General features: G+C 36.1%; 1 protein-coding gene across 9 annotated transcripts in view; it reads right to left on the bottom strand.

Annotated features, from left to right (window-relative positions):
* Positions 1-25,903, bottom strand: part of Orco (odorant receptor co-receptor) — a 1,419,553-nt gene that overhangs the window by 455,873 nt on the left and 937,777 nt on the right. For 8 of the 9 annotated variants that reach the window (XM_067759839.1, XM_067759840.1, XM_067759838.1 and 5 more), the window contains one exon: positions 4,845-5,000. The exons of the other annotated variant lie outside the window; for it this stretch is intronic. In XM_067759839.1, coding sequence (XP_067615940.1) covers positions 4,845-5,000 — 156 coding nt within the window. The remainder of the gene's footprint in view (positions 1-4,844; positions 5,001-25,903) is intronic. 9 annotated transcript variants of the gene reach the window in all.

Genomic DNA, 25,903 nt, shown 5'->3' with positions numbered 1-25,903 from the left:
CATCTGCCTCGCAGATGCCATTCGGGGCGGCATAAAACAAGTAGGTCCCATCTCGCCAATTTGTAGGAAAAATTAAAAAGGAGCACGACGCAATTTGGAAGAGAAGCTCGGCCTAAAATCTCTTCGGAAGTTATCGCGCCTTACATTTATTTATTTAATTGCGGGATACAGCTGTCGCCCTTTGCGGCTAACTCGCTTTAGTTTAACGATTGAGTGGATTTGGAGATTTGCTCATTTCCTTCAGCTCTGCGTTTACGGCACTTTCCAATTTCAAGCATTGACGGCACCATCGTTTTTCTGCTGCGTTCCAAAATTGTGTTTACCCAGTCTTCTCAAAAGTGAGGCTGTTTCCTGCAAAGTTTAATTCACTTTTTGGTAGTGATTTTGCAACTCAAATTGATATATCTGTTTCCTGTGCTTGCTTCCGTAACGACTCTCGATAGCGGCCACCAATGCTTCATAACTGTTCCGTTCGTACTCTGGAATAGTCTGTAAGATTTCAGCTGCAGGCCCTTTCAAGGGCACGAACAGTGCAGCAACTTTATCTTCAGCATTCCAGTTGTTCACTGCTGATGTCTTCTCAAATTGAAGCTTAAAGACCTGGAAAGGAACAGAGCCGTCAAAAGATGGAGTTTTTACCTTCGGGTTGCTCGCTGGAAAAGCTGGGTGATTTAGTTGTAACTGCTCCATACGTCCTTTTAAATCACCGACTTCTGCCTGAAATTGAGCCGTTTTTGCATCCTGCGCTTCCAGTTTTGATGATACCTGTTCCAAAATTTGTGCCGACATTTCAGATATACGTGCCTCTTGCGCTTCCAGTTGAGACGCCATATATGTCTTTTGGTCTTCCAGTTGAGCTGACATTTGCGACGTCATTTCTGAAATACGTGCCTCCTGTGCTTCCATCTTGGACGTTATACGCTTCTCCTAGGATTCTAGTTGTGTTTCCATATTGGACGTTATACGTGTCTCCTGCGATTCCAGGTGGGATAACATATACGTCTTCCGTTCTTCCATTTGAAGAGATTTCGGTTGATATTTGTGACAACATTTGCTTCAACTCTGCTAGTATCGCGTTAGTGTAGACACTTGCCAATGGATTCGGAGTCTCTATCTTCACCTCAATTTTAGTCGCTGACTCTTCCACATCAGGATAAAAGACATACTCGTCCACATTAATTCCTTCCAACTCAATTACCTCTCGTAGCCGTGTTTGAAGTTCGATCTTATTGCCGGTTGTATTCAATCCACGGTCCTCCAACTCCTTTTTCAGTTGCTGGATCCTTATTTCACTTAACTTTGCCATTTCCAAGTTGTATTCGCAAATCTTTCAATTTTTCAACAATTCCTCTTCTGACACCAATTTTAACGAATTTAGAGAAATTCCGCTTATTTGCAACCTTCTGCTTATGTTCGTATCGCTAAACTGTTGAATAAAACACTTCAGTATTCTGTATTAAAAAATGGTCTTTATTAGATTAATTTAAGAGTACTTCGCAATTAAACTTCACTTCGCAACTGATAGTGTGCTTAAATCAAACTGATTAATGATTGCTCAGTTTGCGCTCTTTTATACTCTCTGCTGCTTCATTCGCATATTTCTACTACAGTCTAAACGTTTCGCCTGCTAGAACTGCTGTACATATCTCTTACTTGTAATTAGCTATATACATGTATATTTCTAGTTTGTATCCATATGCATGTGTATATGTGAGTAATACTAATGCGTTGGTGAGTATCTCTCTGTCGCCTTGTATGTGTGTGTATATGATGATTGATTTGTTTATGTACATACTGCTTAGTATCGGCTTAGTGATGGTGATATCTCATAGTGATACTAATATTCGTCGCAATATCAACAAAAAGCTGATTTTTGTTTACATTATCCATAGCTGTCTCTTTTCTTTCGGTTAATAGTTTACCGCAACCCATCCTGCGGTCAACTTTAGCAACTGTTAACCGACGAGTTTCTCTCTAATCGGACATTGTGAAAACTACTTTTTAGCAAACTGTCGACTAAGGGCCGATTTCACCAACTCGAGTTAGGATAAAACTTAGTTGCAACTTAAGTTAGCCCAGATTTGAGGGTAAGTTTTTTTCGGTTTCACTAACAGTGAATTGACACAATAGCGGCGTTGCTATATTTGCATAATGAAATAAGTATCAATACTCCTAATAAATTCGACTCAAAATTTGTACTACAGCAACACTGTTTAAAGTCGAGAATAAGCCAGCTGATAGGTAGGCTAATTTGTGACTCACCTAAGCATTGGTGGTGAAACAGAAAAATTAAAAAATATGACTTAACTAAGTTATGTCAAGTTGGTGAAATCGGCCCTAAGAGTCGGTAAGATGCTGAACCGTACATTAAGAAAACGGCCGTAAAAATTTACCACATTACCAAGTCGGGACAGTGAGCACACCTTTATATGTAAGCGTTTTATTATTGACGTACGGAAACTATTTACATATTTTTCTAGTTTTGGTTTTATTCACATTAACGCTCCGATATTTGTTTACATTATGCAATTTCACAGAATAAATTACAATATACCTATGTAGAAACTTATCATGCATAATATGCATATACATACACATCGTCCCATTTATTCGTTAACCTCGTATCTACAAGTGAGACATTTTCGGTAAAGCGAACACGGTTGCCACACCATGTTTACAATTGGGACCAAAATTCATCGAAAAAAACGACCAAATTTTTGTTTTATTTTATTATTATAAAATACAAAATTTTATGATGTTTCTATATAAAATTTTACTAAACATAGTGAAGACTTTCCTATAATTCAAGCTGAGCAAACAAATATATGTACATGCAACCAAAAATGGTACTATATTTTGACATATGATAAGTCTATGTCTTTCACCAACCAAACGTTGTGAACTTAGTTTTGGTCACAAAGCTCTTGGTTCGATAATTATGTTGTAGATTGCAATGAAATAAAATATATAGTGCAGTTAGGTTTTAGTAAGAAACGGTTCAAAATTTGCGTTCTGGTGTGGCCGAACTATGTATGTGGAAAACTCAGTAAATAATAAAAGAAACTAGGCAATTTTTTAGCGCTATTTTTATATATGCTTACTTTTTCCCTTAACGTCTAAACTTCATATCAGAGCCTAGATTCAGTAAGTGTGAGTTTTGATCCCAGGCCTCAGGGGTTCTGCTAGCACGTATAGGAATAATTTTGTACAAAACATTTGTTCCGAAATCAAATCTCTTTTGCATTTCTTTCTGTCTTCGAGTTAAAATATTTCTTGTGCCAAGATACTTAATTTTCAATTACTTTGCGTGGCTTAACACCACAATAGTCCTGGAATTCCTTGAACTAATTGAGCTGGATGAGAAAGATTTAAATATCAACGTGCCAAACGAGAAGTAATGCATAGAATTTCCTTGTGTAAGTTTTGAAAGTGTTAGGCTCACGGCAGAATGCTCGCTATAAGCTATGCTAGGCGAGAAGCAATTTTTATTTTCATATATTTTACATAGTGTTGTATAACCCATCGAAATATCTAGCCGATATTAATATTATAAAACAAGAGTTTTGTTGATTAGTCGGTTATTTCATCAACAATTAACTACAATGTGTTTGCCAACATTTTTCTTTTTATAGCCTGGCATAAATTATATCCTAGGTGAAATGTTATTTTTCTGGTACATTTTATTGACTGAGCAATTTTTTATATGGGGGCTAACGAAAGTGAGGCGAATTTTTGGGCAATATTGTGAATTTTTACCTGAGTGAAAAAGAAAGAAAAGTACCAATCGTGTATACTGCATAAAAAGGACAAAAATTGAAGAAAAGTGACCAGCGGACCAAATGGGGTTGGAAGGGACCATTTTTGGTCCAAATGGACCAAAGTGGCAACCGTGAAAGCGAAGAAAACTACCTTTCCAATTTCTCCACAGACACTGGTGAGTTTTTCGGTGATGACAGCGTTGCCACTTGGGCCAGAATCGCGGATAAAAGAACTGGTAACGATATTCGGTTATATAATGTTCTGCGTACTATTTTACCGGTAACGCTCAGAATCGGGGCGTTAATCTCAGTGCGTTCGATTTTCAAAAATCAATGTGTGTTTTTGTGTAGATGTGAGTTTTCTTGGTTTTGAACATTTACCAGCCAATTAAAAAAGGCATAGGGTGGCAATTAGTTCTTAAGTGGTATTTATGAATTACAAGCATAACAAAAAAATATAAAAAAATTTACAACGTGCTAATATGTCAAGGCCTTGCCAGTCAGTAAAATCTACAGCCCAATTTAGTAAAGCTTTCGACAGTACACAAAATCATTGGTGGTTTTTAAAAAAACTATCTGTGGTCTTAATTCTTAATACTATCGATAGTGCCATCTATAATTTTGCAACTAACTATTAATATCAATTCATTTTCGATATTTTTAAATGAGTACCAGTATCGCGGCCGCCGTCCTGGGTTCAGTCCCCGGGCAAAGCAACATCAAAAATTTAGAAACAAGTTTTTTTCAATTTGAAAAACGTATCTAAGCCGGGCGGGCACTCCGAGTGTATTTCTGCCATTAAAAGCTTCTCGGTGAAAACTCGTCTGCCTTGCAAATGCCGTTCGGTGTCGGCATTTGTGGGAAAAATTAAAGGAGCACGATGCCTATTGGAAGAGAAGCTCGGCTTAAAATTTCTTCAGATGTTATCGTGCTACTAGTATCGAGTAAAAGATGGTATCGGAACAACACTACGAATGATGCCCATATTACGCAAAAAACCCGCTGTTTCTCTACTAAGTAATTTTTCCTGTGAGAGGATTTATTTTTTTTTTTGCATGAACCGAATCGGGTCCACACATAACATACCGATGCAAACAAATCCAACGAGACTGTGAAGAACTTAGCTCCCGATATGGACATCGCCTTTTGGCATTGCTGGCAAACAATTTGAACAAAAGTCTTGGCCTCCTCGGAGCCATCATACCAGTGACAAGAATAGGCTGCTTCCATGACTGATGAGCTCTGTGGATGAAAAGAAAGCATTTAAAAAAATTGCAAAATAAAAAGTTGAGAAACAAGTCTAAGACAGTACAGTTAATCAATGGAAAATTAAGGGTTTGGTTCAATTAGGAGGAATGTGTAATAAGTAATAAGTAGTCACAAAGGTTGCGCTGAAGATGGTAGGAGGACACCGCCTGAAAGGACAGGCCATTCAAAAAGCTATCATTCAACGAATCATTAACATTTGTGTTTGCTGAAAGCAACACACAGTTTCTAAAATTAGAGAAATACGGTGTTTTTACATTAGAATTCTAATGTAGTTCTCAAATGCTTCGTTATTGAAAACAAGGTTAGATAACTAGGCTAGAACTCGATAAGAGAACGATTTAAGACTAGAAATGTGATGATGTCACAGTTATCGATTATTTGATAACTCATCCTTATTGTTATACAAAAAATTAAAAATCGTGAAAAGTTATGGGAAAATATTGGTAAATGCAAAATCAGGTTTTTATATTAAAATAAGTAAGTTAAAATGAATAAATAAAGTTAAGGAGGCAAAAGGAGCAAACTGTGAACATGCTATTTGACTCGCATTATTAAGAAAACGTGTTCTTACCCATACCTCAAATAAACGCAGATGCGAGACGCAAAGAAGTCTCCTTCTTCTTGGAAGGGGGCATATCTCTGGTGGTTGGACTTATAACCGGCCACATAGCAATCGGGGGGCACGCACAACGGCTGGGTGCTGCCTATAATGATTACCGCAGGAGCTGCAAAGACGAAAAGGATATAGAAACAGTCAAGCATTTTCTGTGCGATTGTCCTTCGCTTTGGCACAAGAGGCAGAAATATCTGGGATCTCCCTTCTTTGACGATATTTGTGATCTGGCTAAGTTGGAACCTAACACGTTTCTGACGTTTGCTGTATCGACCTGTTGGTTTGAGTAGAGATCCACGTGGTAACTTTTTGGGCCTAAGTGCACTGGTGCTCGCACCGGTGGCCACTCTAACCTAACCTTAGGTTTTGAATTACATAAGAAGTCTTTAATTTATTATTCATATTATTATCTTTATTGTACAGGTATAAGTGTTGAGCGCAATTACGTAACCTCGGTGAACAATTACTTAAAGTCCATCAAATTTAAGAACTTCACTTTACAGCAGATATTAGACTTCTATTAATTTCCCACTGCCTTTATAGTTTTGTTTTTGATAAGCTATTTACAATAGCTACTGTTAAAATTTAAAAATCAAAATTCATCAACATTATGTTTGTTTTAAGAAAACATATCCCTCGGCTTTTTGAACCATTTATATTGTTACGAATATAAGAAAACTAAGGGGTGCTGCTATCTCCAAGCCGATGCTAAGCAGTGGCGTAAATTCACATCAATAATTCAATAATTATGTATCTACATAAACAAATCAATAATTGCGTCTACACATATGTACGTATACGAGCAGCGGAGAACCAATTCACAAACCCATGCATATATCTTATCTGAGTTGTCACAAGAGAGGGCAATAATTTGTGCAAGTATTACTCAAATGAGAAGTTATAAACATAGTTGTGGCTCACGATTTTGTAGCTGAGACTAACTAGTAAGTTCTGGAATGGAAAAGCCTGGAAGTATGCAATGAGAAATTATACTTTTTAGACGCGACAGTAGAGGCGAGAGGAGAGTTTCATTTGAGATATCAATCAGTTTGGTTATTAAGCAAGCTATTCGTTGCAAAGTATAAGTGTTATTGTGAAGTACTTTAATAACGGCCATTTTTCCATTATTCAATATTGGAGTTATTTATTCAACAGTTTAGCGATACGAAAGTTAGCAGAAGATTGCAAATAAGGGGAATTGCAAGTAAATTCGTTACAATATTAAGGAAGTGTTAACATTTTTTATCTTCTTTGTATTATCGCTTATTGGAAACAAATAGCAAGACTTACAAAAATTGATAGCCAGAACCCTTCCATGCGATTTTCGAAGTACCTCGATAGTGCTCGAGGAACTTTTGGTTATAGGTATTTTAGTCCTTTTGGCCTCGGAGATACGTTCAAAACTTCAAACATCTAGTTGTCTAAGACGTTTGATTTTTTAAGTGCGCTACTTAGCGTAGTTTAATTTTCATGATCGCTGAACCACCTAGCAAAACTTTGTCCTGAAATTTGCAGGAAAACATGAAATGAAATTGTATAAAGGAAGTAATAAAACGCAATGTCATCTATTTCTATCAACTTTATTTCATTGCGCATTAGATGAGACTCAACACAATGTCATCAACCCGTTTTAAAATTTAATAATGGAATTTCATAAAACATTAAATTTTCGGTACATCTGTTTACAACATGCATTATAAACTACTAGCGTACCTAGCAGACGTTGTCCTGCGCTGTATTTGAAAAGTGGACTTCCCTTCCCTCTATCACTCTCTATATCATCTAAAAGACTACAACTTTAATACTTTTTCTTCCATTTCTCCTCTTATTCCTGCCCTTTCCTTATTGCCTATACCTCCACTCCATTCTTATTCTAACTCTTACTCTCACTCTAAAGCCCATTCCCACTTCCACTTCCATTCTTAATCCCACTCCAGTCTCATTCTCACTCCCACTATCACTCTCATTTCCATTCCCAGTCTTACTTCCTCTTCCACTGTATATCTCTCCGATCTAAATTACTTCATATATGAAACCTTTACACCAAATATTGGATACCCCCATCAAAGAATTAGAGAGGTATTGAGACAAATGTTTGTTTCATTCAATCCCACTCCCCACTTCCACGGAATCTACCTCTTCCACCAAATTACCTAATATATGGAGTCTTTACTCCAAATGTTGGATATCCGCTTCAAAAAATTACGGATATATCGCGAATTTACACTTTTGTTCCACTCTTACTCCTACGGTCACTTCCATGACCCCTAGCCCTCCCACCTAAATTACTTAATATCCGTTTACATAACCTACATATATATAAAATATTGCAGACCCTCTCCAAAAAGTTCTGAAGATATAGCGAATTTAAATATATGCTTCACTCACGCTCTAGCCCCTACCACTCGCGCTTCTACTTCCTAGACATCTACCTCTTCCACCTGAATACCCTCATATATAGAATTTATAAACCAAATATTGTATAGCTCGTTAAGATAAATACATAGATATAGCGAATTTAAATTTTAAAGGGAGGACGTGAAATAAAATGTATGTACTTTGTAGGATCAGTTTTTTATGTTTGTATGCTTGAATTGTTTTGTAAATTGGTTTTTATGTTTATTATTAGTTTCAGCCCTGAAGACGGTTAACGTAGAGTAAATATATTGGTATCAAAAAAAAATAACTATTTCGTTTTATTGTAAAAACCTGACTTGGAGCCAGCATAACAACATAAAGTTAAAATAAATTTGTTAATTTTTATAGTTTCCACGGTTTTATTATTATTATAAATTTATTTTTAATTATAAGTTCCTTTTTCTAGATATATATTGGCAGATATATCTAAGGTTTTTTAAATGTTTTATTTATTGTATTTTGAAATTTTTGATTAAAAATAAAAATTAAAAAAGTTTGGTATTAAAATTTATTTGGTTATTTTGATAAGGTTTCTTTGATATATTATTCGTTGGAGTGTCAGCCCTGCCTTGCTGTTACTCCCCCGAAAATATGCAATTTTTTTTATAAGAGGAGTGCTGCTATACGTTTTCCCATATGTTGTCTTTGAATAAGTGTCATAAATCACACGTACCCGAAAAACATATTTCACGATGGATAATATCGGCGCCTCGCCGAACAAAATTATCCAACTTATTGTCCTATTTTTTAGGTAACGTTGGAGCGTAATTTTTTGAAGCTGGAAGCAAAGCTTGAGAAGAGGTTTTCCAATATTTAAAATCCGAATTATGAATTGAAATGAATGTATAATTTTCTGGTATAGTTCTTGCGTTCGAAATAATTGTATACCATTCACTTGGAGCCCAACCATTTCTATCGCGAATAAAAGACTCAATAGTGCTATGTATGGAGTCCACGGGCATCATGGTATGCCCAGGCAACAGGTAAGTAAATTTAATTTGTTTTACGTTAGCAGCCTTCTCTAAGAAATACATTATCATTGCTTGCTCTGTTCCTGTTCTCCCCAACACATTATCACAATATAGGCTTATATCAGAATGAGTCTCCCTTTCATCCGCGATATTTAAGTATTGGAAAATTGCACTGGAAATTTCGTTACATCCACGTTTTCCGGCCGATTCACCCCATAAAAAGCAATAACCGTTACTTGTGCCGTTTTCGTAAACGATTTCATTAGAAAAAGCATATTTTCTTGAATAGAAAAGGTTTACGCTTTTTCCGTGTGGTGTATTCAATACTTTCTGAAGGTCGAAGTTGGCGGAGATATACGTCCCATTCTCTTTGCTTTTTCTTTGGTCCTCTAAGAAAATTTCTTTTGATTTATCTCTGTCCCGTATATGCATTTTATGGAACAGTTTGTTGTAAAAGGTTTTGTGATTCTCTGTATTTTTCACAAATAATGTATTTGTCCTTATTGTATTGATTTTTGAAAATGGTACGAAAAACTCTTGGGGATAACTTAGCTTGCTCCTGATTTGTATTTATCCAGTGCTGCGTGTAACACCTATACAAAGTTGGCACGTTTCGAAAGTACTGTGGAAGATATAACTTAGTACTTTTGTTCCTACAATAGTGGGAAGGAACTGCTGGTAGGTGTTCAATGAATGATTTCGAAATAGCCACATATATTTCGTCAGACTTATTATGGGGAAAAGGTCTTTTTTTGGTCAGGCAAGAGGTATTTGAAGAGTTGTGTTTTTTTCTAACACATATTAACGTGTTTTGGGAAATATTAAGTGTTTTCAGTAAAAACTGCTGACAAACTTTTAAACGCTTTTCGTTATAGGTAATGAAATATGCATAGCTCCACTGTTTTTTAAGGCTATATAATGTTCTCCTTTGAACGCATTTCCGGTCATGCACGATAGAAGCCAATCTCTTTGTCGTATCTTGTTGCGTAAGCCCCAAAAGTGTTCATTTAGCACCAACCGATCTTGCTCGCTAAGCTTTTCACAACACTTGTTTCCACACTTTTTACCTACGCAGGGATTTGGTTTAACTTCATACAGCTTTCGTTTTTTACCCCGAAGTCTTTTAGTAAGTTTTCGTTTCTTCTTGTACCTTCTTGTTCCAACGCATATCTCGTTTTCTAATTCCCCAGAATATGTCTTTTCAGACTCTGTATCGCTATATGGCACCAGTGAGTTATTCTTGATCGTTCATTGGTATAAAAACACAGTTTTGTTATTTTATTTTAAAGATAATATAAAATAATTAATCACCTTATTTTGTAAAATCTCCATATTAAAATAATAAAATAATTTTATTGGAACTAAAATATATATTTTCGTTTTCAGCCATATTTTTTTCTTTTTGCAAAATGGTTGCTTAAATCATGCATATACAGTACAATTGCAACAAGTGCTTTTGCGAACAATATAAATATACACGATAAAAGTGAAAATAAACATTACTCGTAAGATACCACAGAGAAGCACTTTTGAGGTAAGTAGCAATTTGCGGTCACAAAAAAAGTAAACAAACCTCAAAATTCACTTACACTAAAATTTCTTTTTGATTTAGCTTGATAACGGTACTATTCTCTATTATAAAAATTTGTGAGATGATTCAAATCATGCAAACTATCGATTTTCAGCAAAAAAACTAATATCTGTATTTTTGTTGGTTACACTTAAAATGCGGGAAGGGCTCGATATGTTTACCCAATTTTTTATCCACTCATGGTTGGCAGGGTACTTGCTCTTCTATTTGCAATACATATGTATATTATACCACCGTTTTTCATGAGATCATCTGCGAGGCCCAAAACAGATATAAATGACGCATACACATACCCATATATGTGGGCGTGGCACCGCCCACTTTTCCAAAATTCGATACAGATTAATATATAGGGTAATTATACCCAATTATCAATGGCTTGAGGCAGATAAACCCGGGCGTGGCACCGTCCACTTTTCCAAAATTTTATATATCCAGAAAAATACCGGGTGACCACGTGAATCTACCCCGAAAATTTTGCGAAGATCGGTTGTGTACTTTGAACGCCCATAAAGAACATACATACGTTTTTATTTATAAGGTGAACTATCATTCGTTTTATAAGCTGAGAAGTTTTCTAGAACCTAGCTTAATTGCTGCCTCGAGATTTGTCAACTCTGCCGCCTCCAATAGCTGGAGCCTTGACCTGGCTAGCGCAGAACATGAACACAGAACGTGCCCAACCGTTTCTTCCTGCAGCTCGCAATTTCTACACCAGCTGTTACTGACAAGGCTTAACTTATAACTTATAAGCATGTGACGCCAGAAGGCAGTGTCCAGTTAGCATGCCCATCGTGAGCCTAAAGTCTTCTCTCTTCAGAAATATAAGCCAGTTTGAGAGTCTAATATCGTAGGTATTGCGCTTTTGTCCACGCCTTTCCTGCATGATGGATCATATGCAACCCCTCTCCACGGTTGCCACACGACGTTTTAATTTGGGACCAAAGGTTATAGAAAAAATAGACCAAATCTCAAAAGAAGGACCAAATTTTTGTTTTAATATATTGGTATAAAAACAGTTCGGCAATTCACAAGAGTGACGCATTCGGCTATAATTTCCGCCTGAAAGACGCTGCAGCAATATGGCAGCCTGTAAGGCAAGGAGCCCATAGTGAGTTATGGGTTTGACAATTGCCGTCAATACCCAATGAGAGAGTTTGGGTTATAGGCCACACGGGCATCCTAGCATCATCTTGCAGGCATACAGTGCCGCCACAAATTACTGTTTAGGATGACTCCTATATATTTTTTTGCTACATTTTTCTTGTACAGTTGTCCCTCCAAGCTTAGGCTTTCTCCAAATATGGACCTTATATATCCTAAAGAATAATACTAAATCGAGTTTTCCGCTTTGGCGGTTAACTAGTGCAAACTTTTTAAAGTTTAAGAGACTTCGTAAGTTAAGAAACATTATAAACATCTGAAATAATGTTGGTTTTGTAATAACTCGTTTCAATCTTAATATAAATATGTAGGTATGTATTTCTTCTGTACGTGTGTTTGCGACTGAACTTCTCCTAGACGACTGGACCGACTATGATGACATTTTTTGTGTGTGTTCAAGGATTAGATGGGGCGAGATTAAGAAAAGGCGCGAGGTGCACATGATCCACCAAGTCGGTCCAAGCGCGGGGCTGTAAAGTATCGAAGATTATGTTTAGGTCTTACAAACTTAGACTAACCAACTTGCTTTTATCATTAAAAATAGAGGACTATAGACTCATGACGGGTATTCTGACCGGACACTGCCTTCTGGTATGACATGCCTTTAAATAGTAATTTTCATCAACGATATAACCAGTTGCTTCAATTAAGCAAATTTTCTGTTGTATGCTGATGATCTAAAGATTTGTTCGACAATTACGAGCAATGAAGACATGGTAAGCTTAAATTCTGATATAGACAATGTTTCCGACTGGTGTAAATGGAATAAGTTAAATCATAATATAACAAGTAAGGAAGGCTAAGTTCGGGTGTAACCGAACATTGCATACTCAGCTGAGAGCTTTGGATACAAAATAAGGGAAAATCACCATGTAGGAAAATGAACCTAGGGTAACCCAGGAATGTGTTTGTATGACATTGGTATCAAATGGAAGGTATTAAAGAGTATCTTAAAAGAGAGTGGGCCATAGTTCTATAGGTGGACGCCATTTCGGGATATCGCCATAAAGGTGGAACAGGGGTGACTCTAGAATGTGTTTGTACGATATGGGTATCAAACGAAAGGTATTAATGAGTATTTTGAATGGGAGTGGGCCTTAGTTCTATAGGTGGACGCCTTTTCGGGATATCGCCATAAAGGTGGACCAGGGGTGACTCTAGAATGTGTTTGTACGATATGGGTACCAATTAAACCTATTAATGAGGGTTTTAAAACGGAGTGATCCTTACTTTTACATGTGAAGGCGTTTTCGAGATATCGACCAAAATGTGGACCAGGGTGACCCAGAACGTCATCTTTCGGGTACCGCTAATTTATTTATATACGTAATACCACGAACAGTATTCCTGCCAAGATTCCAAGGGCTTTTGATTTCGCCCTGCAGAACTTTTTCTTGTTATTCTACCTAATATGGGAGGTGTCACACCCATTTTACAAAGTTTTTTTTAAAGTTATATTTTTCGTCAATAAACGAATCGAATTCCAATGTTTCATCCCTTTTTTCATATTTGGAATAGAATTATGGAATTTTTTTCATTTTTCGTAATGAAGTGGGCGTGGTCATAGTCGAATTTTGGCCATTTTTTGTGCCAAGATAAGGTGAGTTCAGGCAAGTACGTGAACTAAGTTTAGTAAAGATATATCGATTTTTGCTCAAGTTATGGTGTTAAGGGCCGAGCGGAAGGACAGACGGTCGACTGTGTATAAAAAAGGGCGTGGCTTCAACCGATGTCACCCATTTTCACAGGAAACAATAATCGCCATAGAATCTATGCTCCTACCAAATTTCACAAGGTTTGGTTAATTTTTGTTCGACTTATGGCATTTAACGTATTCTAGACAAATTAAATGAACAAGGGCGGAGCCAAGCCCATTTTAAAATTTTCTTTTATTTTTGTATTTTGTTGCAACATATAATTACTGGAGTTGAATGTTGACATAATTTACTTATATAGTGTAAAGATAATCAATTTTTTGTTAAAATTTGACTTAAATTTTTTTTTTAAAAAGTGGGCGTGCTCTTCATCCGATTTAGCTAATTTTTATTTAGCACATATATAGTAATAGTAGTAACGTTTCTGCAAAATTTTATCTTCAACCCACCTACCAAGTTTCGTGGCTTTATCCGTCTTTGGTAATGAATTATCGCACTTTTTGGATTTTTCGAAATTTTCGATATCGGAAAAGTGGGCGTGGTTATAGTCAGATTTCGTTCATTTTAAAATGCTATCTGAGATGAGTGCCCAGGAACCTACATACCAAATTTCATCAAGATACCTCAAAATTTACTCAAGTTATTGTGTTTACGGACGGACGGACGGACGGACGGACATGGCTAAATAAATTTCTTTTTTCGCCCAGATCATTTTGATATATAGAAGTCTATATCTACCTCGATTAGTTTATGCCGTTACGGATTGCCATTATGCGAACAAAGTTAACATACACTGTGAGCTCTGCTCAGCTGAGTATAAAAAGTGCTCACATGTTTGCTACTCAAAGTCTCGCTGTCCGCTACCCACATCGATGTTTTCGATTACCCACTTTAAGTGAAGTTACTGATCTTGATGTTGTATTCGATTGTAAATTTTTGTTTCAAACCCATTTGAATTACATAATTGCGAAGGCATATTCAACACTTGCCTTCATTAAACGTTTTAGCTCTGATTTTACTGATCCTTACACTTTAAAATTGCTATACACTTCTCTTGTGCGGTTTAAACTAGAACACGCTGTTTTTATCTGGAGACCATACTATAATTGTCACATTACTAGGCTTGAACGTGTACAAAATGTTTTTATTCGCATTGCCTTGCGGTCGTTGCACTTCAATTACCCAATTCCTTCTTACAGTAGTCGCTGTCTGCTTATTAGCCTAAAGTCGTTAGACAGCAGACGTTCTATTCTGTCTCTCACCTTTTTCGACTTAATATATGGAGCGATTATATGCCCATTTCTGCTAGCCAGAATTTGTTTCAACATCCCAAAGAGGAGTCTATGGAATCACGATACTTTCTGTCTGCACACGGTTGGAACAAATTATGCGTCTAATGCTTTAAAAGAGTTTAATTCTTTTTAAAACACTGTGGGTCTGGACTTTTCCTCCACAAAATACATATTTAAATCGCTACTAAATGATTTATATACGTAAACTTTTAGTTTTTACGATTAAATACTAGTACGTCTATTTTTTAAACGCTTTTATTTAGCTTGATTTGACAGGCAGGCTGCATGCACGGCCGTTGTGAACGAATTTTGTAATTGAAATTTAAGGAACTTCCCGATAAGCTACAAGCTTGAAACTTGGAATATAGTTCAGAACCCGATGACAATGCAATAATAAAAAAAAAAACGCCGCTAGGAGGCGCAAGGTTCGAGATATTCGCAAAATTCGCATTTGTGGTCCGATTTGGCTCGCATTTGGAACACATAATACATGCAAGAATAGAAATCGACCTGTGAAAAAAATCGCCGCTAGGTGGCGCATGGATCGAGACATTCACAAAAAACGTATTTGTGGTCCGATCTGGCTCATATTTGGAACACATAATACATACAAGAACAGAAATCGACCTGTGAAAAAAATCGCCGCTAGGTGGCGCATGGATCGAGACATTCACAAAAAACGTATTTGTGGTCCGATTTGGCTCACAGTTGGAACACATAATACATGCAAGAATAGAAATCGACCTGTGAAAAAATCGCGGCTAGGTGGCGTATGGATTGAGATATTCACAAATATCGTATTTGTGGCCCGATTTGGCTCATATTTGGAACACATTATACATGCAAGAATAGAAATCGGCCTGTGAAAAAAATCGCCGCTAGGTGGCGCATGGATCGAGATATTCACAAAAATCGCATTTGTGGTCCGATTTGGCTCATATTTGGAACACATAATACATGCAGGAATAGAAATCGACCTGTGAAAAAAATCGCCGCTAGGTGGCGCATGGATCGCGATGTTCACAAAAATCGTATTTGTGGTCCGATTTGGCTCATATATGGAACACATAAAGAATAAAAAGCGACTTATGAAAAAAATCGCCGCTAGGTGGCGCATGGATCGAGATACTCACAAAAATCGTATTTGTGGTCCGACTTGGCTCATGCTTGGAACACATAATACATACAAGAATAGAAAGCGACCTATCAAAAAAATCGCCGCTAGGTGGCGCAAGGATCGAGGTATTCACAAAAATCGCATTTGTGGTCCGATTTGATTTGGTCCATATTTGGAACACATAATACATACATGATTAGAAAGCGACATACGATGCCCGATTTGGCTCACATTTGGAACAAATATTGCATACAGTCCGGTAGAAGTGACATCAACATATTTTGGAGTTGGAGACGGGAGAAGCATACGTGGCGCAGAGTCGAGTAAAGTCTTTGGAAGGATTATGTATTGAGGACTTAGGTTGTAACAAATTGGCAGGAAAGAATCCTTGTAATAATGAGTCACTAAATGAACTAAATAGAATGAGAAATAATAGGCAATTAAATAAAGACTAAAAACTTGAAAATAAAATAATTTAAAAAAAAAAATTTAATTTAAACGGTTTTATTGAAAACAATACTTACATGAAGTAATAATAATACGTAAAGCTTCACACTCCTTATCAATCTAGGGCGTTGATCAGACAATTAAATAAAAGCGTTGGACGCGTAATATTTCTATTGATAGTCATAAGTAAAACCAACTGAACCTTAATCAGGTTATGCTACGCCTCATATTTTTAGAAATTTCACGCGCCCAACGCTTTTATTTAATTGTCTGATCAACGCCCTAGATTGATAAGGAGTGTGATGACTAGTACCTAGGACCTACCTAATTATTTTCTAGCTTTTCGTATTATTATTACTTCATGTAAGTATTGTTTTCAATAAAACCGTTTAACTTCAACATTTTTTTAAAATTATTTTATTTCTTGTAATCTCTGTGAAAATTTTTACATTTTCTAGATTAATACGAGATAAATAAATAAATAAATTAATTAATTAATTAAGTTTGGTCAGTGATAGCGTATATAGGAAGTGCGGGCTGGAAGAGGAAACGATCGAGCACGTTTTGTGCCCGTGCCCTGCGCTTGCCTGGCTAAGACCCCAGCGATTAGGAGTTATTAAAATTCGATACCTCTTTCACAAAGATTATATTTAGAAAACTTTTCATTGCAGGAAGTGGACCAAGAGCCGAACTTTCCTAAATAAGATAATGTATGGTGCGATTTGCTTGAAATTCGGTATAGGAGTATTTCAAGTACTGGCTCATTATTTGAAAAAACTTCCCTTCCGGTAGGTGGACCAGGGACCGACCTACTCTAAGTAATAAATTGAATGGTGCTATTTGCTTGAAATTTGGTATAGGGGTACTTCCGTGACTAGATAATTATTTGGGAAACTTTTCTTTCGGGAAGGGGACCGGGACCGACCTGTTCCAAAAAATCTCAAAATTAGATTGTACTTAATCGTATTTATGGGATGACTTGCTCGAGATTTAGTATAGGGTTATCTTTTTGCCTAGCTTAATATTTGATACACTTTTTTTTTATTTGTGCAGCCTTCCAAATAGATTAATCTTATATACATATATTAAGACAAATGCAAAATCTGATGGTAACTTCATAACTCAAGATCGGTTAAACCAATTTTAAAAGTTAAAGCTTCGTAGGGAGAGGGAATGGGTTTGGGTGTGGAAGGGAGATTAAAGGAATAATATATGGAGAAAAATATATGTAAGTAAAGTAGAAGATAATGGGATAGAAAGTGAAGAGGGGAAGCGAGGCTGACTTTTTAAATTTAAGCAAACAAATTCATATGCAGATCAAAGTCTGCCGGGGACTCTAGCATATTGTATAAAATTGTTGTAAAGCAACAAAAAATCAAAGTTCCTGTTCTGTTTTCTTGTTGCGTAGCAGCTAATAAATTGGTTTCCATTTTGATTTTATAGAAATTCCGGTAAAAATCATTTCCTGGCGAGACATTTTAAATTTTCTGAAAATTGCGAAATATCTAGGTATTTGGCAACGCTAGCTATGATTGATATCCACCACCAGCGACAATCACAACGAACACACTCTACATTAACAACAACAACGCTCCTGAGCAATATTACTAACCCGCAACGTTCAAGACAAGCAACAGCTGGGAAACATAGATAAATCCAATCACAAGTGACGACAAAGCAACTTAAAAAAAAAACACCGATACAGGGGCGCTTATCACAACACAAAACAATGACATCATTCGAAAAGAAAACAATCGACAATGTTTTATCACATCCTATTGAAAATAAAGATGCTAAAATGATAGTAATAACTTTTATGGAACAACTAATTCTAAAGGAAGGTTTTATAATATAATATTAAAAGCTGATAGAGACACAGAATTCGTAAACGAGCTGATGAAAAATATGGTAAACAAATATCTTCCACACCATATCATCACCAAAGCTTCACTTGAGAAAAACCATAGACCACTTAACTAGTATATACTTTCATTTGTCGACGCTTATGAATCAGACAATTGGAAATCGGGATTCAAGGGGTTGATAAGCGCAATACAAAAATGTATAGCTTCAAATCTTCCGCAACCCAATTGTCAACCTCACCTACGAGAGGGGAATTATGGTATAATGTATTATAAACATATTTGGCAGGCGAGGCTCTGGCGAACCAAAGTCCCTCATGAAACTAGGGGGTGGGGCGGTATGGGCTAGGTTTAATGTGGTCATATAAATCGTTCCCGAGATGGTCCGGCTAGTACCTTAATGGTGCTTTGTTACTGGAATGTACTGATTCTATATACGGCAAAGGACGATTAATATCGATAACACTCCCCCAAAACCTTCGGGTAGTGTTTTTGTCGTTAATACAACAACAATAAGTGGATACCTTATTACACTTTCGCATACAGTACAATACTATATTTTGATATTCTTATTCACCGTATGAATTAGTATTTGTTTAGGTACCTACCCTGCAAAGCAAAAACGTAAATAAACAAACCAATATTTACGATATTTTAAACTATGCTAACGAGTTTAAACTCAGACTCCAAACCCTAATAAATAACTTCAGAAAAATAATTGATATTGGGAAAAAACCGAAAGTTTCTTCGTAATTACCACATGATAAAAGTTGTATAGTTGTTGTATCTATACAACGAGCTTTAGCAGTTTTCTAAATTTTTTCTTTCTTCTATTCTAATTTAAAATTTTTTCAATTAAGAAAAAATTTATCATAACAATAATAATAATAAAATAATTATTGTTAGGCCTTGAGCTCGATTCGAACCCGCGATCTTACAAATCAGTAGGCCGATATAACAACAAAAATTGTTAATACATCCCAGAGCACGGGAAAAAATGTGTCAATTATTATGACACTATGGCAGCATTGCCATGAAACAAGTCCAATTTTCACATCGATTCCGTAACAGATGTCGCAGCGCTGTGTAAATGAATTGACAAGAAACAAGATAGAAGTAGAAAAAATGAAGACAAACAAAAAACCGCTGTGATAGCTGAATGGCCGCGGCGCTTAAACGTTGCCGATGAGGGAATTTAGCAGTTCCCGAAATTGATCTATACAACGAGCTTTGGCAGTTGTCAAAATATTTTCTTTCTTCAATTCTAATTTAAAATTTTTTCAATTAAGAAAAAATTTATTATAAATATAATAATGATAAAATAATTATTGTTAGGCCTTGAGCTCGATTCCAACCCACGATCTTAAAAATAAATAAATATAAAGCGCAATAACCTCCGAAGAGATTTTGGGCCGAGCCTCTATTCCAATTTGCGTTGTGCTTCTTTTTAATTCTTCCTACAAATTAGCGGGACGGGACCTAATTGTTTTATGCTCACTCCGAACGGCATCTGCAAAGCAGATGAGCACTCTAAAAACAGCATGTAATTTTACCCAAGAAATAAGTTGACCTTTCAACAAAAAAGTGTGTACTTAAAATTAAACTTAAATTTTACTCTTAAACATTTTATGTGTAGTATTGCGGTTCTTATAATAACAAGTATACATCGTAAAGGAATTTCGAACATTTAGTTTGTAAATTTCATCGAATTTGCGCATGCAAAATGTAAAGTTCAACAAGTGTGTTTACACGACACAGCCAATGTTTCAAAGTAAGAATGTATTGCGTACAATTGCTTGCAATGTTTAGTTTAACACACACAAAAATCGTTCAAACAACGCACGATCATGCACGAAAGACATTCGTAATAGACGCTTGTGGATTAAAAGACGTAAATCGTGGTACTGCAGGGAATTAATTAATATTAAATAATATTTGGTACATAAAAGTGATTATTGTTGTTTACTAATAATATTTATAAGCGTAGGTAAATCAATTTATATATATTAAAGATATACGAGTGTAATACTTGTGAAATGAAACTAAAAAATTTGCTCGTAAGCAAAGAAGACGCTCAAATCTGCTGCAACAAACATGCAAGAATTGGCAGCCCAATAACTTATCGGAATGCGTTAAGACAAGCGAAAATAAAAATTGTTGAAACAAATGCACGGAGCTGCTGGCAGTTGTGAGGAAAAGCTATCAATAAAAGCGTATATGAAGGACTGCTATGCAATGCAAAGACAGTTCTTTAACAATTTGGAAACTATACCGTCAATTACAGCAGTACAACTGAAAGCTTTTTAAATAAGTCAAGTAAAAAAAACAGGGTCGAAACATCCAATACTATTGATATATATAGTATGCGGCATTGCAAAATATTTTGGCGAAGACACAAGTTATATATTTATGCATTTTGATGTAAGTTATAAAAAATTTTCATATTAAAAAGAAAATACATTACAAAAAAAAAATACAATTCTAAAAATTATAATTCACTTTGGACCACCACAGATGAAATGGTAGCCAAATTTTTAACATGCGCACCTGTCATTGCATTTCTTGGTAAGGTATATCGTATATATGTACATAAATTGTAAATGTAATAATGCTTGTAATTTTTTCAGAAAATGACTTGTCGAATGAAAATATTGTTACTTATATAGTAATCGAAAAAGTTGTTGTTACAACAAGTAATGACTACAATGTTTTTGCGAGCATTCAACAAATTATTAAATTTTACTTTACTTTCAATATACATTATCCAAAAGAAATTTCCCAAACTATGGAATTCATGGAACGTTATTTTTATAAGCATTACCCCTCTTCTTCGCGAGGTAAAAAAAAACATTATTAACAATTTGCAAAAAGTAAATACCTTAATTTGTAAGCTGACAAATTTCAAATAGTTCAAAATTTTTTCTCTGAAAGGAAAGAAATATTTACCTGGAAACAAAATATTTTTGTATATGTACAAAAAGCACAAAGTACAAAAGTACGAAACAAAATATTTTTATATACATAGATACATAATTGTAAAAAGTGAATACCTTAATTTGTAAGCTCACGAACTTTTAATAATTCAAATAGTTTTTTCTGAAACAAGTCTCCAGCTGGAAACAAAATATCTCTATATAAGCAGTATATCTAATATATAAAATTGGGTAGGTCTGAGAATCGGCCAACGTCTACCTTTTTTTCGCTACGTGCCTCGGGTATTGAGATGAAAACGTGAAACCGGGTACCCCTAGAATGTATTTATACAATATGGATATCAAATGACATCTGTTGATGAGTGCTATAGTACAGGATAATTTTCATACAACTGGGAGGCTAGGGTCTCGAGATATAGCCCAAAACGTGGGCCCGGGTACCCCTAGAATGTGTTTATACAATATGTATATGAAACGAAAGCTATTAATGAGTGCTATAATACAGGATAATTTTCATACAACTGGGAGGCTAGGGTCTCGAGATGTAGCGCAAAACGTGGACCCGGGTACCCCTAGAATGTGTTTATACAATATGGATATCAAATGAAAGCTGTTGATGAGTGCTATAGTACAGGATAATTTTCATACAACTGGAAGGCTAGGGTCTCGAGATATAGCCCAAAACGTGTACCCGGGTACCCCTAGAATGTGTTTTTACATTATGGATATCAAATGAAAACCGTTGATGAGTGCTATAATACAGGATAATTTTCATACAACTGGGAGGATAGGGTCTAGAGATATAGCCCAAAACGTTGACCCGGGTACCCCTAGAATGTGTTTTTAAAATATGGATATCAAATGAAATCTGTTGATGAATGATATAGTACAGGATAATTTTCATACCCCTGGGTGACAGGGTCTCGAGATATAGACCAAAACGTGGACCCGGGTACCCCTAGAATGTGTTTATACAATATGAATAACCAATGAAATCTGTTGATGAGTGCTATAGTACAGGATAATTTTCATACCCCTGGGTGACTAGGGTCTGGAGATATAGGCCGAACGTGGACCCGTGAACGCCTATACAATGTTTTTACCTTGTGGGTATCAAATTTAAGCTGTTGATGAGTGCTTTAGTACAGGGTACTTTTCATACCTATTGGTGACTAGGGTCTCGAGATATAGGCCTAAAAGTGGATCAGGGTAACACCAGGTTTTGTTTTTACATTATGGGTATCAAATTGAAGCTGTTAATATGTGCTTTAGGTCAGAGTCAGTTTTACACCGCTGGGTGGCTACGGTCTCGAGATATAGGCCAAAACATGGACTCGGATACACCTAGGAAGTGTTTTTATATTATGTTTTTATATATTGGGTAGGTCTGAGAATCGGCCAACGTCTACCTTTTTTTCACTACGTGCCTCGGGTCTTGAAATCAAAACGTGGACCCGGGTACCCCTAGAATGTGTTTATACAATATGGATATCAAATGAAAGCTGTTGATGGGTGCTATAGTACAGGATAATTTTCATATAACTGTGAGGCTAGGGTCTCAAGATATAGCCCAAAATGTGGACCCGGGTACCCCTAGAATGTGTTTATACAATATGGATATCAAATGAAAATTATTGATGTGTGCTATAATAATACAGAGTAATTTTTACACAGCTGAGTGACTAGGGTCTCGAGATGTAGGCCAAAATATGGACCCGGATACTCCTAGAATATGTGTTTATTATGGATATCAAATGAAAGCTGTTGCTGAGAGCTCTAAAGTTCATTGTGATATTCGATTTAGCCGCATCAAGCTGGCAAAACTGATAAATATGCATGTGAAGCCGAAATAAAGACAAGAATTAATAATACCCACATACCTATTTACATACGTCCTATTCGATTTGCCTCAAATTTCGTATATAAATTTGCCTATATTAGTATTTACGATGCTTTTTTCCGGGAAGTATACCAGAGACGGACTGGGACTGGGATTTGGACTAGGACTGGGACTGAGACTGGGACTCGGAGTGGTTCGGGACTGAGACTCGGAATGGGATTGGAATATAATAAATACCACCCTCTGGGGCTGGAAATAAGAGATGAAGAAGAAGGAGAACAACTTGAGAGAAGAGGAAAGAGAGAAGGAGACTGAGAAAGAAATAGATTGAGACGAAGATGGAGATGAAGCGAAAAAGATGGAGGGAGGAGTGAATAAAAAGATTAGGAAAAAGTGTAGAGAGGTAGGGCAGAGTTAGGCGGAAAAAGCTTATTAAAATGTATGCAGATAGGCCAAACTTAGGGCAGAACAACGTTTTCCGGGTCTGCTAGTGTAGTATAAACCATTTATAACCCACTCAGAATTTGCAAGTTTTAAACATTTATGTATATAATTTCTATTTAATTTAATATTTCTCTCATAGAAATCTTACTTCAAATATATGTTTATACTTTATGTGTATATTTTAAAACTTCTAGGTGGGTTATATATATGCAACTTATGAAAAGTTTTCAAACCTGCATTGTATGCACAAACAGCACAAAGTACGAAACAAAATGCTTTTGTAAAATTATAAGAAGTAAATACGTTAATTTTAATTCAAATAGCTTTTGCTGGCAAAGCGGAAACACAATATTTTTATTTTAGTACTTTAATTTCTTACTTTTAAGAATTTTAGGGCTATTGGAAGACATTAACCGTATTAATAAAAATGTTACACCAAAATATATATATTTCTTATTTATTAAAATTCTCATGAGTTAAAAACTAATATCTAGTGGATTTTAATTGTTTAATTTAATTTATTGTGCTTATACACTGGTCGAAATATATATAAGGGCAGGGACTTTTTGCAATTTTCATAGGGTTTTGCTCCAGCTAAATTATTTTCGCTATTTTTTTATAAAAATATATGTCAATACATAATAGGCAATATAAGCTTAAGTTTAAAACTTTATGGACAAAATTTCGTCATTTACAAGATTTTACTAAGAGTTTTAGAATTCGAGTAAGCAGTTTTGTAGCTCATTGAATTTTAGTGCAGTGATGTGTTAATATTAAGCCGGTAAAAAGGTTCCTGATTTTTCACATTTTTTTTATGACTATAAAAATATTACGTGCAAAAGTTTGTATAAACGAAGGGAGGTTAATTTCGGGTGTAACCGAACATTACATACTCAGTTGAGAGCTATGGTGACAACATAAGGGAAAATAATCATGTAGGAAAATGAACCGAGGGTAACCCTGGAATGTGTTTGTATTACATGTGTATCAAATGAAAGGCATTAAAGAGTATTTTATGAGGGGGTGGGCCATAGTTCTATAGGTGGACGCCATTTAGGGATATCGCCACAAAGGTGCATCAGGGTTGACTCTAGAATTTGTTTTTACGATATGGGTATCAAATGAAAGGTGTTAATGAGTATTTTAAAAGGGAGTAATCCTTAGTTCCATAGGTGGGCGCCGTTTCGAGATATCTCCAAAAAGGTGGACCAGGGGTGACCCTAGAATTTGTTTGTACAATATGGGTATCAAAATAAAGGTGTTAATGGGTATTTTAAAAGGGAGTGATCCTTAGTTCCATAGGTGGACCCCGTTTCGAGATATCGCCATAAAGGTGGACCAGGGGTGACCCTAGAATTTGTTTGTACGGTATTAATGCGGGTTTTAAAAGGGAGTTGTGGTAGTTGTATAGGTGGTCGCCTTTTCGAGATATCGTCATAAATGTGGACCAGGGGTGACTCTAGAATGCGTTTGTACAATATGGGTATCAAACTAAAGGTGTTAATGAGTAGTTTAAAAGGGAGTTTACCTTAGTTCTATAGGTGGACGCCTTTTCGAGGTATCGCAATAAAGGTGAACCAGGGGTGACTCTAGACTTTGTTTGTACGATATGGGTATCAAATAAAAGGTGTTAATGAGTATTTTTAAAAGGGAGTGGGCCTTCGTTCTACAGGTGGACGCCTTTTCGAGGTATCGCAATAAAGGTGAACCAGGGGTGACTCTAGAATGCGTTTGTACTATATGGGTATCAAACGAAAGGGTTAATGAGTATTTTAAAAGGGAGTGGGCCTTAGTTCTATAGGTGGACGCCATTTAGGGATATCGCCACAAAGGTGCATCAGGTTTGTCTCTAGAATTTGTTTTTACGATATGGGTATCAAATGAAAGGTGTTAATGCGTATTTTAAAAGGGAGCAATCCTTAGTTCCATAGGTGGGCGCCGTTTCGAGAAATCTCCAAAAAGGTGGACCAGGGGTGACCCTAGAATTTGTTTGTACGATACGGGTATCAAATTAAATGTATTAATGAGGGTTTTAAAAGGGAGTGGTGGTAGTTGTATAGGTGGTCGCCTTTTCGAGATATCGTCATAAAGGTGGACCAGGGGTGACTCTAGAATGCGTTTGTACAATATGAGTATCAAACGAAAGGTGTTAATGAGTATTTTAAAAGGGAGTGGACCTTAGTTCTATAGGCGGACGCCTTTTGGAGGTATCGCAATAAAGGTGAACCAGGGGTGACTCTAGACTTTGTTTGTACGATATGGGTATCAAATAAAAGGTGTTAATGAGTATTTTTAAAAGGGAGTGGGCCTTCGTTCTACAGGTGGATGCCTTTTCGAGGTATCGCAATAAAGGTGAACCAGGGGTGACTCTAGACTTTGTTTGTACGATATGGGTATCAAATGAAAGGTGTTAATGAGTATTTTTAAAAGGGAGCGATTCTTAGTTCCATAGGAGGACGCCGTTTCGAGATATCGCCATAAAGGTGGACCAGGGGTGACCCTAGAATTTTTTTGTACAACATGGGTATC

Source organism: Eurosta solidaginis, chromosome 1 (genome assembly GCF_040869045.1).
Source record: "Eurosta solidaginis isolate ZX-2024a chromosome 1, ASM4086904v1, whole genome shotgun sequence".
Lineage (NCBI taxonomy): Eukaryota > Metazoa > Arthropoda > Insecta > Diptera > Tephritidae > Eurosta > Eurosta solidaginis.
Note: the sequence above shows the minus strand (reverse complement) of the source record. Positions and strands in the feature narration are given on the sequence as shown.